General features: G+C 40.1%; 1 protein-coding gene across 1 annotated transcript in view; it reads left to right on the top strand.

The window, feature by feature from the left end:
- The window catches only part of LOC108969344 (cytoplasmic dynein 2 heavy chain 1), a 26815-nt gene extending 14275 nt beyond the window's left edge, over nt 1-12540 (top strand). Inside the window, exons 22-37 of the mRNA XM_018933989.1 lie at nt 4307-4432; nt 4488-4619; nt 4682-5183; nt 5253-5687; nt 5938-6054; nt 6119-6232; nt 6314-6416; nt 6481-6713; nt 6775-6997; nt 7056-7399; nt 7464-8437; nt 8498-9816; nt 9894-11074; nt 11131-11349; nt 11401-11709; nt 12159-12540. Of these exons, the coding sequence (XP_018789534.1) occupies nt 4307-4432; nt 4488-4619; nt 4682-5183; nt 5253-5687; nt 5938-6054; nt 6119-6232; nt 6314-6416; nt 6481-6713; nt 6775-6997; nt 7056-7399; nt 7464-8437; nt 8498-9816; nt 9894-11074; nt 11131-11349; nt 11401-11709; nt 12159-12440 (6613 nt within the window). The 3' untranslated portion in view covers nt 12441-12540. The remainder of the gene's footprint in view (nt 1-4306; nt 4433-4487; nt 4620-4681; nt 5184-5252; nt 5688-5937; nt 6055-6118; nt 6233-6313; nt 6417-6480; nt 6714-6774; nt 6998-7055; nt 7400-7463; nt 8438-8497; nt 9817-9893; nt 11075-11130; nt 11350-11400; nt 11710-12158) is intronic.
- Nucleotides 12541-16768: the final 4228 nt, after the last annotated feature.

The following is a 16768-nucleotide window of genomic DNA, read 5'->3' on the forward strand; positions in this document are numbered from 1 at the left end:
ATTATTAAAAAATATGAATCTTTTTGAATTTTTTGTTTTCGATAGAAATTGCGACCTGAATCCTGTCCGCCGTCCGACAAATGCACATGCGAGATGCATCGGGCCATTGCTTCCCAAGTGCAGAGTATCAAAGATTTCGTATCCAAAAAATGTAATAAATTAATAAAATCCCTCCCAAAAAAATCTTCAAAAAATTTATTTTTTTAAGCTTCTAAAGCAGGCCCCCCTTAAGCTCTATTAACTTTGTTAACGGTTCAGGGCGGAAAATTAATGTAAGGTAAAATGTTATCCCTGAATTCTATTAAGATATCCCTGGTATTATAAACATATGTCATAAAGTCAGTTAAGGGGACGGGAATCAACCAAATGAAAGCCTTGCTCAACAAACAGGATTGCAAAACGATTTTCATGTAGACTTCAAGGTGATATTAACTGAACACCTCGAAGTCTATRGTGTACGGAAAACGGATTTTTTCAGAGGGTGTGAAATAAAAGTTAGTACATGGTAGTAAAGTACAAATTGAGGGAATCCAAACCATTTCCGAAAAAGTCAAATCATCTCTTAAAAATGCCAGACRTGCCAATTAGAGGTGCGCCGTACCACTTCGTCCAACTTGAGTTCTATTTAACWGGACAACGTCGAGTTTTTCTACAAGCGGTGGCTTTCCCACAGGCAATATACAMTGAGTGTGTACCTATGACATATGAAAACTTCTTAAAAAGTCATCTGTTCTTTGCAGGCGCGAACTTGGAACTTTTAAATGACAAAAATTTAGATATCTTCATTTTCGTAACTTTTACGAACAGGACTAAACCCCTCTATTATCTATTCTCTGTATCACTTCGTGCATCTGCTAAAGTTCATCAGTACGAAAAGTTTTATCTCTGCAATACCCGAGACGTCGTCAAGACACCCTCGACAGTTAGTTGCGAAATTTTTCTTATACAAAGTCTTGCATTCGCAAAGATGTTTTCCAKGGTTTGTCCGGAAAGTAATAGGGCTGATTTTCTTCTGCTGCGACTGTATTTCAGAGCGTGCACACACCGATTGGATTCGGTAGAGAGCGTTCTTAGCTAACGAACGAGGGGCTGGTCAGTTGTCTTTGAGCACTTGGAGAGTCAGGACAAACATTTTCGTGCAACGTGTTTCTGTGAGTGGAGTAAGCCAAAAATGCAGCGTTCGTTAGAGCAGAGGATTAAAGCGATTAAATTCTGTGTGAAACTCGGTAAATTTGCGACAGACACGTTTGTTATGATCAAATCCAAAGTGAAAACGATGCTCATTGTCTTTTTTGAATCAAAACGCCTTCGCAGTCACCCTACAGTCCATATGCGCCCCGGATTTGTTTGTTTTCTTACCTGAAAAGGCCGATGAAAGGCAATCAATTTGAGACCACACAGAGGTTCCAAGCAGCATGCAGCTTGATAGCCGCTCAAGACTATTCCGGAGAATGCCTTCCGTGACGCCGTCAATGCTTGGAAATCGCGCTCGCAGCGCTGCATCAACGCAGAAGGAGCCTATTTTGAGAGTTTTTAAAGAATTGTAACTATTGGTTCAATAAATTTTTTTAAATCGACTCAGTTCTATTACTTTCCGGACAAACCTTGTTTAGAGTCCTTTTCTATCTCTTTACGACTTTCACAATATTCGTTACATGGCGTTCCTAATAGTTAAGCAGTGACCTATTAGTATTCTACTACAGATTTATATCATGCCTTTTAAGTTTTAATASTCGGCATGTGCGGCCCATACTGTATTCCATTCATACTACGTTTGCTTGCTTGTTGAACAAGACAGGGATTGATTCTACCGAAACTAAGCTGTATTTTAACATGTTTGTCGACTAAATATYTGTTTATCGCGAAATATGATTTTAGATCCACTGAATGATCAAGGCAATGGTTTCAAAACGATTTTTAGTAATTTTAAAACCGCCTTGCTATCTGTATACAGATATATTCCTTGTTTTGAGTACACTCTTTGTCAGAATATGAGGACTGAGAGACACTGCAGTGGTCTGGTCGACGGAGGACGATTTTGGTATCTAGTTCSATGACATGACATAGCCAGCGTAGCYGCTGTTTTTTAATTCGCTGAACTATGTCAATGTCGCCATATATCTCGTWCAGCTCATCGTTCCATCGTATGCGATATTCACCGTAGCCAAMGYGCAAAGGACCATAAATYTTCCGCAAAACCTTTCTCTCGRAAACTCACAACGTCKACTCATCAGTTGTTGTTATCGTACAAGCCTCTGTACAATATAGGAGGACGGGAAGGAGTGACTTATAGTTTGATTTTTGMTAGTCGAGRGAGGACYTTRCTTYTCAATTGCCTACTCAGTCCGAAGTAGCACCTGTTGGCTAGAGKTATYCTGAGTTGGATTTCCAKGCTGACATTGTTGATGGTGTAGACGAATTATCTACAATTCTAACAATTCCGCTGATGCAAGTACTAACTGCTCTTTGTATTCTCTCCATACGTGTTAACGCCTTTAAACATGAGTTTAAGAAAATTACATTTRGAAGGCGATTAATTTCTGAATAATATATTTTTGTTTAAATTAGAGCAGATTTCTTTTAGTAATGATGACTCGACTTTTGGCGAGTTTATATAATATTTATTTTCGTCAAAATAATTCTTCGGATAATTTTATTATATTTATCCGATGGATAGATTTTTTCGGATTTTAGGATACAATATTATTATAATGAAACACTTATAAACTAAGCTTTAACTTACAATTGAARGTTATAAAACAAAATTATATGTAAAATGATGCGTCACATATTGCATTTAAAAGTTTTAAGCACTAAAGCGTTTTCACTTTAACACATAAAATATTAAAACTTTACTCTTAAATACGATTTTCGAAATCAACAATATCATTCTTAAACATATTCTCTCCCTTGTGAAAACGGTTGATGTGTAAGCGAGTCAGCGAATTCTTTCATTAAATTCGTCGTGATGAAATGTGAGCTRATGTAATTTTGAGGTTATGTGAATATGAAAATATCAATGTATTGGCAGCGCCTCCTGAACAACAATAAAGAATACTTAATTCTAAGACTAATTGCAAGTAAAAAAGTTGTTTATAAAACGATTGCATTTGAAGGATTTTGCTTGCTTTTAGCTTAAATTCGCATTGCCACGCTTCTGCTGTTGTTGCCGACGGTACTAAGAGCCTTTGTTGGCCGCATAGTGTTGCATTTGCTGTTGCTGCTGATGATGCGCATGTGTGGCTGGCAGTGGCGGTGGTAGCGGGGCATGTGMGCGCATTTGTGACATGTGCGCCTGCGGCGCCATGTGCTGGAACATACTGCACTGTTGTTGATGCAAATGATGTGCGTGCGCATGTGCACTCTGGAAGTGGTGTGGCGCAGCAATTATATCGGTGGAAGTGTGTAAAATAATTTCCGGTTCAATTATTGCTAAATCACGATCTTCAGCCATGTTGGTCGGTCGCGGAGCGCGTGGCAACTGAGAGTTCGCAGTAACAGGCGTTGATCTGACCGACGTTTCCGCACTATATTCCTGTTTGATCGGATGGTATTCCTGTTTAATGCCATTGGAGGGATACAAAGAAGCGCCTAGGTTTTGATGTAAAATCGGATGGCATAATTGTGGCATTAGCGACACACCAGCTATTGGGAGTGGGTGGTGGGCGAAATTCGGTGGTGGATAGAGTAGACCTTTATTCAGTTGCGTCATGCGCGTAACCGGTGGCTGTTGGTGTATATTACCACTCACCGCTGAGGCACTTGACACCGCCGCTGCACTAAGCGCTGCGGTGGTTGTGTTAGCAAGACCGTTAGTTGACGACGTATGGCTGGCATTATKGCTAGGTGTGCTCACCCCAACGCTGACACGTTGACGACTGCTATTTTGGGCGGCAGTGCCGGTATCGGGGGGCAACGGATCCGAAATGATAATCTCCGGTTCAACAGGCACTGGTGGTACGTTCACAAATTCGACTTGCAGCGACTCTTCGCTGATAATACCCTTTTTGCGCTCTTTACGTATCTTATCACGTAGTTTCTCCAACTGTCGAAAGGCTTCGTTGGCGCGTCGTGCTTTTTTCCTATCACGATCGCGTTCCTGTTCCATGCGCCGGTACTCGGGGTTGAGTCGCTTCATGCGCTTTCGTTCACGATCGCGTTCGCGCATCAACATCTTATTGCGTGCCTCCTCCTCAGGGGTGAGCTGGAAATAAAAATGAGTTGAGAAAAGATATAATTAATTAAAAATTTTGAGAGAGGACGGAAATCAATCTTCGAAATCTAATTCATATTAACTTATTTGCAGATTGCTTACRCTGCCTTCAGGTTGGCGCATACAATTCGGCAACAACGTCAACTTTATTTTCGAGACCGATGACGTACGACACGCTTCGCCAGCGACCATATCGCGCATGGGCATTGTGAACATGAGGTAATAATTTTGAGATATCTTTACTTTTATATAAACTTAATTTGTCTTACAACAGCGCGGCCGACTTTCCACGTACAGAAATACTGGACTCCATGCTAGGCAGGATAGAGTTTGGCGATTTGCTGCGCAGCTATATTGATGAGCAGTTCAAGCCAGCCGCACAATGGGTCGAAAAGGAGTATCTCTAGTAAGCCTTTCTGAACCAACATATTTTCAAGCCCATATTTATGTAACCTTGTACATCCGCAGCTCTTTACCTGCTCTAGACACATGGAACTTACTAAGCACTCTGCTGCTGATGTTGCGCGACGTACAAAGACGCGATGAGTTCTGTGTAAYATTATGCCGTGCTTTATATGGGTTTCTGCCAACCGAACGCCACAACGAACTAGCCAATTACGTATTTGAACGCGCCAATATTTACATCAGCAATCCGAATCACGCTGAACTGGCCTACTTTGAAAACGAACGCGGCGCGATTGAGTTCTATGAGTCAGAAAACCTACCGTTAGTGGGCGTAAGCGGCGCGGTGCAGCTTATACAAACTGCCGCCGTCAAATCTTATTTGTGTATTTTATGCACCTACTTAAGCGCACCCGCCAACACACCTTTCCTCATTGTGGGCCCCACAGGAGCGGCCAAGACGCTGTTGATGCAGCAGGCTATACAGGAATATGCCGGCTATGATTTAATTRTCATTAATTGTTCGATGCAACTAACACCCGCCTACGTTTTGCATTGCTTGAAGCAGGTAGCTTTACTATATATGTAAATTATTTGGACATTTTATATCCTTTTAACAATTAATATTCTTTACCAGAACTGTGTCGTTGTGAGCAGCCTGCGTGGCCGCGAATTCAAAGCAAGACAAACGCGTGTGGTTTTGTTTCTGAAAAATCTGGATCTCTGTTATTTTGACACTTGGGGCACAAGTGATGTCATGGAACTACTGCTGCARTTGGTGCAACGTGCCGGTTTCTACGCAGACAATTTAGAATGGGTACATGTTAGTGGTGTGCAAATATGTGGCTCGGTCTCACAGGCTACGACGTCGTTAATGAGTGGGGGGCTGCATAAGCTGCCGCCACGTTTTCTGGCGATAAACAAATTCCTGCGCGTCAGTTACCCAACCGACGCAGATATGTTGACAATCGTGCAGAGCCAGTTGGAACCCATAATGGCAAGCGGACACTTTAAAACGGCGGGAATGAACGTGCAGTATGTGGTTGAGGGACTCTTGGAATTATTCAAGAAAGTAAGCTTGCTTATTCGATTATAGTTTATAACAGTAGTTATACAAATAGGGTTTTCTCRTAGTCTCATAAAGTTATAAATTATAACGATCCGAAAACATAGGGTTCAGAGTTGTATTTGCGTAAATTTCTWTTAGTATGYAWGCCAACAACACATTTTTTAAASTAGTACAAAAATTTATGATTTTATGATTTTYCGATGCTTTATGACATGTTGTGAGTACACCAAATATATCCTTTCTTACCGCCCAGGTGCGTGCAACTTTCTCARCTTCGTCTCACGCGTGGGAGCATTACAATTTCAATCCAAAGTTCATAATGAAATTRTTGCACAATCTTAAATATTATCCCGCCGAGGCCTTCAACGAGGTAACGAAGTTAACATGGTATCCAAAAAACCGTTTTTATAACTGTATAATTTTAACTATTTTAGGCTTTATGTGCGGAAGTGATTTCTATATTCGAAGATCGCTTGGCCAGTACGTCAGATGTGCATGAATTTCAGAGTCTCTTCAGACAGACAATGCGTAAATTCTATGGCAGAGAGGTAAGCACACACACAMATAAAGATTTCTATAATGRTGCAATTTCGATTTATAAACACGCTAACTCTATTTTAAACACACAGAAAGTATTCTTCGTGCCCAGGACGACGCAGCACAACGCTGAGCTTTGCGCGCTCGCACACGATGAGTGGTTGGAAGAGTTGCAGAAACAGATAACGATTTGCAGTAAATTTGAATGCATATTCACTCACTTAAACGCCCGTCTGCTAACTAAATTTTTGCTACTTAGATGCCGAGTCCTTCGTGATTGACCAACCGATTACCAGAGAGCTACTTGATTTGACAGCAAAAGTGGCACGAGTRCTAGCGCGTGATGAGACACATCTGCTGATGCTTTCGCGCCCTGGTGGCAGGCATGTGGATGCGCTCTACGCGGCMGCCAAWCTGCAGCAAGCCAAAATTTATATCACACAAGGAGGACCTGGATATGGCATACAAGATTTCTACAATGACTTAAAATTGGTAAAATCAACAAATAATGCTTTGTAATTTCTCACTTATGTAAAACAAAAATCGTACACAGGCCATGCAAACTGCAGCGCTTGAGAATCAATGCACTATACTACTCATAGAGCACTGCTGGATCACGTTTGCGCCGGATATTTTAAAACCAATTGAWGCGCTGCTTGAAGGCAGCGAAATACTGAACTTATTCGGCGAAGATCTGGAATCTATAGCAAGTTCACTTAAGCATGCTGCACAGTTGGAGGGTTTCCAGGAGTCTATAAGCGCCTACTTTTTGAAAAGTACAGCTATTGCCCAAAGTATTTACCTTTTTTGCTTAAAAATAATTTTTAATTACAGAGGCTAAGAAAAATTTGCACCTCATCATCGCGCTGGATCCAGCTAATACCGCGCTTAACGGGTTGTTTAGCAAGTTTCCGGCGCTTTACCGTAACATGGAGTTGTATTTCATACGTGCTCCCTCCACCGAAACGCAGAATCAACTGCCAAAGAAATATATTGAATTGCTTGGCGAGGCTACGGGCAGCAGAGGCGCTGTGCCTGTATTTTCCTACTTTACCGACGCTGTGGAAAGCTTGGTAATGCAGCAGGCACCGAAGCGTTATTATCAACTGATATGCACCTACTATTATATTTACACCAATTTTGCCAAGGACATAAACAAGAGGCTGGTCAAATTACAGGTAAATCCCTCGCCACTAACTTATGCGCTTTAAACAAACTCAAACTAATTTCAATTCATCACAGCATGGCGTTGACAAATTGGCCGCGGCGCACAACGTTGTAGACACGCTCAAATCGAACGCCAGTCAACAAGAGGAGGCGCTCGCTGATAAACGCAAACTGGCCAACGATGCGCTCGAAATGATTTCGGCAACTATGCGTAGTGCCAACGATCAGAAGACCAACATGCTGGAACTGAAGAAGAAGACACAGGAAAGCAGCGAACAACTGAAAGARCGTCAGAAGGAGATACAAAAGGAACTCGCCGAAGTGGAACCCATACTCGCCGAGGCAAGCACAGCAGTGGGTCAGATAAAATCGGAAGCGCTCTCCGAGATACGCTCACTGCGTGCGCCGCCCGAGACTATACGTGACATACTTGAGGGCGTCTTGCGGCTGATGGGTATACGTGATACTTCGTGGAATAGCATGAAGACCTTTCTGGCGAAACGTGGTGTAAAAGAAGATATACGCTCGTTGGATCCGGCACATATAAATCCRGATCATTGTGCCGCTGTAGAGAAGTTATTGGATGCGAAAGCAGAATCCTTTGAGATGAAGAATGCCAAACGCGCTTCTGCCGCTGCGGCACCACTTGCCGCCTGGGTGAAGGCCAGCGTGCGCTACTCGAAGGTCATACAAAGCATACGTCCACTTGAGCGCGAACAAAACGAACTMCAGCGCAACTTAGACGTAGCCGAAGGTGAAATGCAAAGCTTAATGAGCGGCTTAGATGATGTGGACAAACGCGTAAAGCAGTTGTCAGCCAAACTGAATGCTTACACACAGGAAGCAGCAGTGCTGGAGATTAAGTTGGACGATGCGCGTAAAACGCTGCATGCCGCTGAGGTGCTAATTGAGAAACTTAACTCTGAGTTCCATACATGGAGCATCCAGCTGGAGGAATATAAGACATCACATAAAACTCTGGACACCAAATCGCTGTTRATTGCGCTAGCCATCAACTACTTTTCACATCTGACTTTGGAGCGCAGAAGGTAACATTTTATGCATATTTCAGTTGGCAACCACTTTGTTACTATTTCAACAAATTTCAGCTTCAGTATGGATCGCCTACTTGGCGAACTGCAGCTGCGRCCATTTGATCTACGTAAGAGCTTACTCACCGAGCAGGAACAAATTATTTGGGAGAGTATGGGTCTCGCATCTGATGCGCAGATAATCGAAAACGCCGCGTTACTACGTCAAATGGTTGACCTGCCTTATGGCAGCTGCCCCATACCTTTGGTCTTAGACCCGACACAGACAGCCATCAAATGGTTGGAGGAATATTTGCGCTCCAAAGCCAGACCTTACGACATCACTACACAAAATAATGAACGTTTGGGCTACGTGCTTGAACTGGCCGTCCGTTTTGGCAAAGTACTCGTGGTGCAGGATTGTCAACAGATACGTCCGCCACTGCTACAATTATTGCTTGGACGCTTTTTCGTCAAGTTCGGCAAGAAACAGGTAGAAGTGGGCTCAAAAATGATCGATCTACAYGAACAATTTCAGCTTGTACTCTTTACCAAGACTAATAAGTTGAACATTCAACCTGAAACTTTGAGCTATTTGACTTGTATACCTTTTACCGTTACCGCGATTGGCCTAGCGGATCAACTCATGTCAAAAGCAATAGTTTTGAAGAATCCAGAACTGGAACGTAAACGTATAGAATTGTTGAAAAATGAAGGTGTGCTCTTGAAGCAACGCATCGAATTAGAGGACAAACTGCTGGAAGAGCTCTCCACAGCACAAGGTGACATTTTGAAGAATGACATGCTATTGAGCACGCTTAATGAGGTCAAAGAGAGTAGCAATGTCATTGATAAGTCACTTAAGGAAAGTGCGCGTGTGAAGGAGTCACTGCTTTCAGACTTTACGAATCTACGAGGGCTTTGCACACAGTCAGCGAAATTTTACATGGAACTCACTGTAACGTACGAATTGCCAGCCTTAGCGTACATTCAACTATTTCTGAACTCACTGCAGACATTTGAARCTCACAACGCTAGTTCTTCAAGCGAAAAACGAATCTATGAGCAAGTGGTCGCAGCGACTTTTCAATACTTGGCGCGCGCAATATCGCGTACGAGCCATTTAACGTTGGCGTTATATGTGTGTAAGTGCGCCTATCCAGAGCGCATACCAGCCGCTGAATGGGAAATGTTCGTCACGAATTTTATGATSGCAGCTGACGCCAGCATGGGCAGCGCAGWTTTGGGTWCACAAATGCCTGATTAYATGTCGCAAGAAGCAGTACTTAAACTGAGGATTTTGCTGACGCAAGTGCCACAACTAGAAGAGCAGTTGCAATTGCAGAAAGATTACGCCTGGCGCAGTTTCATAGTGGATCAGCTACAGGACATTCCAGGTAGTTATTGGGTATTTCGCGTATCAAGTTTTGCTTTTATTTTAATGCACAACAAATCTGCCTTCTAAATTTTCTAGGGGACATCCAATCCGCCTTTCATCGGGTACTCATCGTGCAGATATTTCGAGCAGACCTTTTGTTCCTGCAGTTACGSCGCACAGCTGTTGAAATATTAGGAATTTCCCCAGATGCTGTGCCACAGCCAACTGTGGATCAACTTGCCGATGAAAACACTGAAAACAAACCCATTCTTGTAATTACACAAACAGAAAATGATCCAGGCACTGAAATTAGGAGTGCTGCGATCAAAAAAATTGGTTTGGAAAAATATACAGAACTTTCCGTTGGGCGTGGTATGGAACGTCGAGCACTAGAAGCTGTGCGACAAGCAGCTGAGGTCGGCARGTGGATATGCATAAAAAATGTGCATCTGGTGCCAGATTGGTTGTCAGATCTGGATCGTGAACTTGAGCTTTTGAAGAAACGTGATGGCTTTCGCTTATGGCTTACTTGTGAATCAACTAGTGGCTTCAATGAGACGATTATGTACAAGTTTGTAAAAATATTGTATGAATTTCCAAACGGTATTAAGCAAAAGGTTCGACGCATGTTACAAAACTTTACGTTAAGTGAATATCGCGGCATTTCGAAGGACGCTAAGCTTGTTAAAATACGAGTTGTGATTTTCATCGTTGCTGCGGTGCTGCAGGAGCGGCGCAAATTCATTCCACAGGGTTGGTCCAAATACTACGAGTTTGGTGAGGCCGATTTGAAAGCTGCAATGGAAATCCTGCTATGGCTGGATAAAACTATGAGCAGCGGTCGTTGTGATTGGACGATTTTGCAACGTTTGTGTGAAAATGTTGCTTTTGGTGGGCGCATAAGCAATGCACGTGATATAAAAGTGTTGCAGCGGTATTTAGAAGAGTTTTGTTCAGCTGAAGTTCTAAGCAATCGTTGGACCACATTAAATACGAAAGTTATTGTACCTACAAGTTCCCAAGTGCTTGATTATATCAGCGCRATTTCGAAATTTCCCGATTCAGATGAACCAGAAGTATTCCACTTGTCAAACTATACAAACATCAATCGTGAAATTGAACATTCTAAGAATATTATTAACGAGTTACGAGCTTCATACTATAAAAAACCAGATAGTGCAGAAGAATCAGTTGAACGTGAGCTGGAAAGCACTGACTTGAATAAATTAGAAAAACAAATTAAACCGATATTGGCACTTTGGAAGAAACTAGCTGTTGTAAGTTCAGAGCGAAATTATAATGAATTGTATACATTATTATCTTTATGCCACAGAAATGTACAATTCAAAAAACTCTCGAGGATATGAATGCTTCTTCGCAACTTGCATCACCATGGCAACTATTCATTGCGACAGAACTAAGAACAGCAGCCAAGTGTTTCCAAGAAGTACACCATACGCTGTCACTCATACATAATTGGCTCAAGGCTGGTTCTAAAAATACCAAAACCGCGGTAGACTTTAATTTATTACAAACCCTGGCGGAAAATCAAGTAATTATAAATAATTTATTTTCCCACTTGTTATGCATTTGTATTTTTCAGATACCAGCCTCTTGGCGACGCTGCTGGTGTGGCCCAACAACAGCAATTGATTACATACGCGGCCTAGTGTTACGTGCACAAGCCGCAGAAGTGCGTTATCGTTCAGACATTCACTTGGAATTTGGCCAGAAAATAGACCTGTCCGCTGTTTTCAATTGCGGCACTTTATTCTCTAGCCTCAAGCTGACAAATTCAGTACAATTGAAAACTTCTTGTAAGGATCTTCAGCTTGTCACCAACGTAGTAAACAACAGTATGGAACACGGTGGACAAGCAGTCGGTTCTATTATTACCATAGCACCGCTGAAGGTAATTAAAATTATTCAACTCTGCACACTTGTTTATTTTGTTTTGGCGTAAACAATTAGAGGACGGTTTTTTTCTGTTGTAGCAGTTTTACTTTTGTTCTCATTTTTCACTCACCTTTCCCATTTTGGCCATAAAATGATACTCCACTTTTAAACAGATTATATATTCCTTTTATAAAAGAAAATATATAGTTTTTAGGCGTTTTGCCTTGAAATTCAAAGAGTTTGCAGATATTTTAACTGGCTGGCCGTCTAGGTTTTGCTTTTGATTGACAGTTCGGCAAATTGGATGACAATTATTGTAATAGATTATTTTTTTTTACTTATGTTGCCACACTTGTAAACACTAAAAATTTTATAACATCTATTTTATTTACATATATTACATATTGCAAAGCTTGTAGAAAATGTAAAACAAAAAATTCAAATATTCCTCTCATAATTTTTTAGGTGGATGGTGCAGTTTTCACATATGGAAAACTTACAATAAAAGCAAATGCAGATAGTCGATCACTGGATCATAGATCTCCTGAAATTTCATTTACCTTTACACCCTACACCAGTGCTGAGGACAAAACGACTGTACAAAAACCAGCTGCTGGTTTTCTGAAATTACCTCTGTACTCAAATGTTAGTCGTGAAAAGTTGCTCTGTTTGGTGGACACTCCAACCACCGAAGCTGCGGATTTGGTGTTACTATCCGGAGCAGCACTCATTGTTCCTGATTTCTAGGAATAAACGAAAATATTTTTCTTTAATTACTTTCAAATATTTAAGTTATTGTTAGTGGGCTTATTACCATCAATATAATAAATTAACATTGAGAATTAGTATAAAACATTTCTCATTTCAATAAATAAGTATCGAATGTATTTTTTTCATGAATCCGGCTTCTCCAGTCGTAAGATGTTTCTATATAAAATGTGTCAAAATGCATATTACGAATGGACATCGAGATATCGGCATCAGTGTAAGAGATTGGAAGGATTCGGAGCAGCTAATTATTTTTCATTTTTTAATATTTATAGCTACATATATCCAAAACCATCTAAATGTATAGAAAAGCTTGCCACCGTGGTAGAATTAGCGAACCTTCCCATCTTTACCGCAATTACGAGAAATTCTTGTAGTATACGTGAACGTAAAAACACGATGTTTTCAAATACGTTCTTACGTGTATATACGGTCACAAGAAAGAAGGTTTACAGACAACAGACATTTCAATACGGGGAAATAACTACATATGTTAAATTCTCGTAGGAATATTTGTGGTGAATTGTTCAATTTACATACATACAGTGGGTTCATGTCTGGAATATGAAAATGTTCTCCGTTAATTCACAATAGTATTGTTTTATTACTTCAAATGCAATAACATAAAACGGATTCGTTTGATTTTAAACATAACAAGGATGTATCGGAACAGGGAAAACGAGGTTTACCCTCCCTTTAAAGAAATATATTTCAATAAGATGTGAAATTTGTTGTTGGATAGTTGGATAGGAAAAGACCCACCAGAAATAGGCTAATGAGACAAATCTAGAAAAGAAAATTGTATAATTCAACACTTCAGGTTTGTCGAGTTCTGAGTTATTGTCAAGAACCTATAGTAATCATTAAGAGTAATATAAAAAATCTAGGGTATTAGAGCTTGCAGTTCTGCTTATCTTTTCTGAGGAATTTTTCTTCATTTGTCACCTCCGACGCAGAGGTTAATCGTAACTCTTGGGCCAGAGTTGTATTTGGCAATAAAATTGTTATAAAAAATAACGTTTGACACTGTGTAATAGGGGTCTTTAATAGTTCTCACAAAATACTTAGTAGAACCTACTACATAACATAATCTAGAAATTCCTCTGTTACATTGTGCCAATGGGTGATATCGGATCACAAGATCTCAAATCTAAAGACTGTAAAAATAGGACTATAACATTTCAGATATCCCAGATATCGCATATGTGGACCTCAGTGCCTATGGCTAACTAAAATATAAGTCAATCAGCGACCCGAACTTTGTTCTTTCTTACTTGTCCTTTTGCAGTTGGGCTATATACTTTGTTAAATTAAAGACTGTCTGAGTTTTAAGAAGCTTAGTTAAGTTTCGTCCATGGTGTACAGACATTTAGACATCTGTACGCAAAGCTCTAATAGAGAGAGCGGCAGTGAATTGGGGACTTTGTGTTTTATCTGTTAAAAACACGATTAGTAGCCATCTACGTAGCTTTGGGTTTCCTTTCTTGGTTAAAATTTTTATATTTGACGTCGTTAAACCTCAGACTGTTGTCGGAGATTCAAAGTGAAATTCGGAAAAGGSATCATAGAGGCATGTGTTACTTATAGTCGCAAATTGTTGAAGTTTAACCTGCTRTAGTACGGATATTTGTTTTTACTAATTGGACACTGTTAATGCGTATATGTTTARAGTTGTTAAATTTAATTGTTTCAGTAAAAAATGTGCTCATTTGTTGGCACTACAGCTCTTGGGCCGATACACTTTTTAGCTTATGTGTTTTGCGGTGAGCATGATAAGTAGGTTATGGTGCATCTGCAATCAAAAAACATTTTTTTAAGTTTATATCATAACGCCATACTTGAATAAAGGATTTGGCGAAAAAAACATTTTTTCACTTTTTTCATTTCCAAAAAAAAACTGTTGTTTGAATTAAAAAAACAACATCGTTCAAGTATGAGATATTGTAGTTTTTAAGTAGAAAGTAAAATATTAAATCGATAGGTCACATGGTTTTTGAGAAATCTTGTTCACCGCAACTGTCTTAAAAACAAAAAAAAAAAAAAAAAAAAAAAAAAAAAAAAAAAAAAAAAAAAAAAAACGTCATCGGCACGTAAATTTAAAAGAAATAATCTTTAAAGGATATACTTTACGAAAATGCAGTAAACAAAATATCGATTTTCCAACCCACACAAGTATATTTAATCTCTCAATGACTACGATTTAGGAGCATGTACCATGTGCGGTTCGTGGTGGGAGAAGGACTTCGGTGTCGAGTTCTGGCATGGATGAACATCTAGCCGCAATCCACTTCGCAAGCGAAGTTCAAACACACAGGTTTGACGTCGAGAAGCTGCAATCACAACAGACAGCCTAACGATTTTCTACTCGCTTTGCACTCCTGACCTCTGAGAGYACTCGTCCCAGTGGGATAAGTTACCTCAACATCGCACATAAGGTTTTATCGCTTTAGAGCKGGAAAACCAACAACTGATCAGATATTCATCATGCGYCAAATTTTGGAAAATACTCGCGAAAAAAGTATCGATAYGCAGTACCTTTACGTCGGTTTTAAAGCTGGTTTTGGCAGCAAGGAAAGAAKCTGCCTTTATGCCACTATCACTCAAAAACCAACGCCGAATAACTGCCAACAGGTGCTACTTCGGACTGAGTAGGCAATTGAGAAGTTAAGTCCTCTTTCCACGAACAAACACCGAACTCTACAAGTCATCACTCATCATTCCCGTCTTGCTATATGGTGCAGAGGTATGGAGGATGACAACATCCGATGAGTCGACGTTACGCGTTTTCGAGAGAAAGGTCGATAGAACGATGAGCTGCAGGAGATAGGAGCTACGCTAGCTAGGTCATGTCGTCCGAACGCCTGATACGCTGTTGTAAACTCGGCAATAACCGCAGAAGCGGTGTCTACGACAATAAAGAATAAATAAAAATAGAAAACCGAGCTGGATTATCGGCGAAGATTTTAATTCGGAGGTTCTTCGAGGTTTGTACTCAATGTCATCAACTTGCTTATTGATGTAAGATGTGTTAAATTTTGGTTACCTCACACCTAACGTTGTGAAATGGGTTAGTAACAGACACTCAAAGTTAAGTTTAAAGCCATATTTTTGCATCTAAGAGAGAGGATATGTAGTATCCTTTGTAAAGTTCAATATTAAATGAAAATAAATGTAACTTTTGCAATAACTACTAGTAGTATTGAGTACTCGTATATGTATGTATATAAGTATTTCATAGTTAAGTATATGTTTGATGCTTTAAATATTTTAAAACCGGAAACAACTTTAATCTCATTTAATTCTTTATCGGTATTTAAGTGAATAAACTCACCACAATTATTTTCGTTTTCGCTCAAATTAGTCGCTTAAACTTCAATGCCAAATACAATTATGGCCACTTTGACTTGGTCAACGGTTTTCTGCGTAGATTAATTTAAACGAGTGTCATTAAACATAGACAGTCGCGTGAAAATTATTTCACATACAAGCTTAGGTACTCATAACTGTAAATTACAAATTTACATATGTAAACCTAACTCCTTCTCTGTGTGCTTACATAAATCCGCGTATGATGTGGAATGCGAATGACAGGTGCTCTTACTCAACCTCTCAGAGTTACAAACTTATGCTTGCACAGAAGGAATGTTTGTTGTACGAGTAAAGCACATATCATCGCTGAGTTGTGGATTAACCKTTTCGCCTATGCCATCATTGAATTTTAAACGAAATCACTAATTATTGGCGSGTCCGCAATTCAGACGTAATGTCAGCATTAAGTTAGCACACCGTAACGGCATATTGTGGACATTGAAGATGTCTTTAGAAACTAGTAATCTCTATCCGAATTGAAGTACGCCTATAGGAACATTGGTCATTAACACATAGCCACACATATGAGAATCTACAAACCCAAAAACTCAACCTCATTCTATTTTCAATTGACTTTAGGAAAATGTTATACAATTTTTTTCTGAATTGTTTGAATATTATTTTGTGTCTTCTACTGTTTTGAAGTAGTTATGAAGTTCGAAGCGACATCGCTTCGCTCTATAGTTTCTTGAAAACTTCCAAGAAGATCTGATGTTCTTAAGACAAATTTTGTTCAGCGATGAGATCCATTTGCAATTTCACTCAGAAAAAGCACGGTTTGGTTTGTGGTTTCTTTAAAAATAATATCGGTGAGAACGCACCTGTCAATGGCTACGAGGTCTGACCGGAGACTTAATTCTGGTACCACGGGGAGCAGGAGCCCTTGGAGGTAACTCCAACCTGCTCATGCGGACTGGCCCCTCGGGGAGTATCGTGGT

The sequence above is a fragment of the Bactrocera latifrons genome, unplaced genomic scaffold (assembly GCF_001853355.1).
Source record: "Bactrocera latifrons isolate USDA-ARS-PBARC rearing strain unplaced genomic scaffold, ASM185335v1 scaffold_25, whole genome shotgun sequence".
Taxonomy (NCBI): Eukaryota; Metazoa; Arthropoda; class Insecta; order Diptera; family Tephritidae; genus Bactrocera; species Bactrocera latifrons.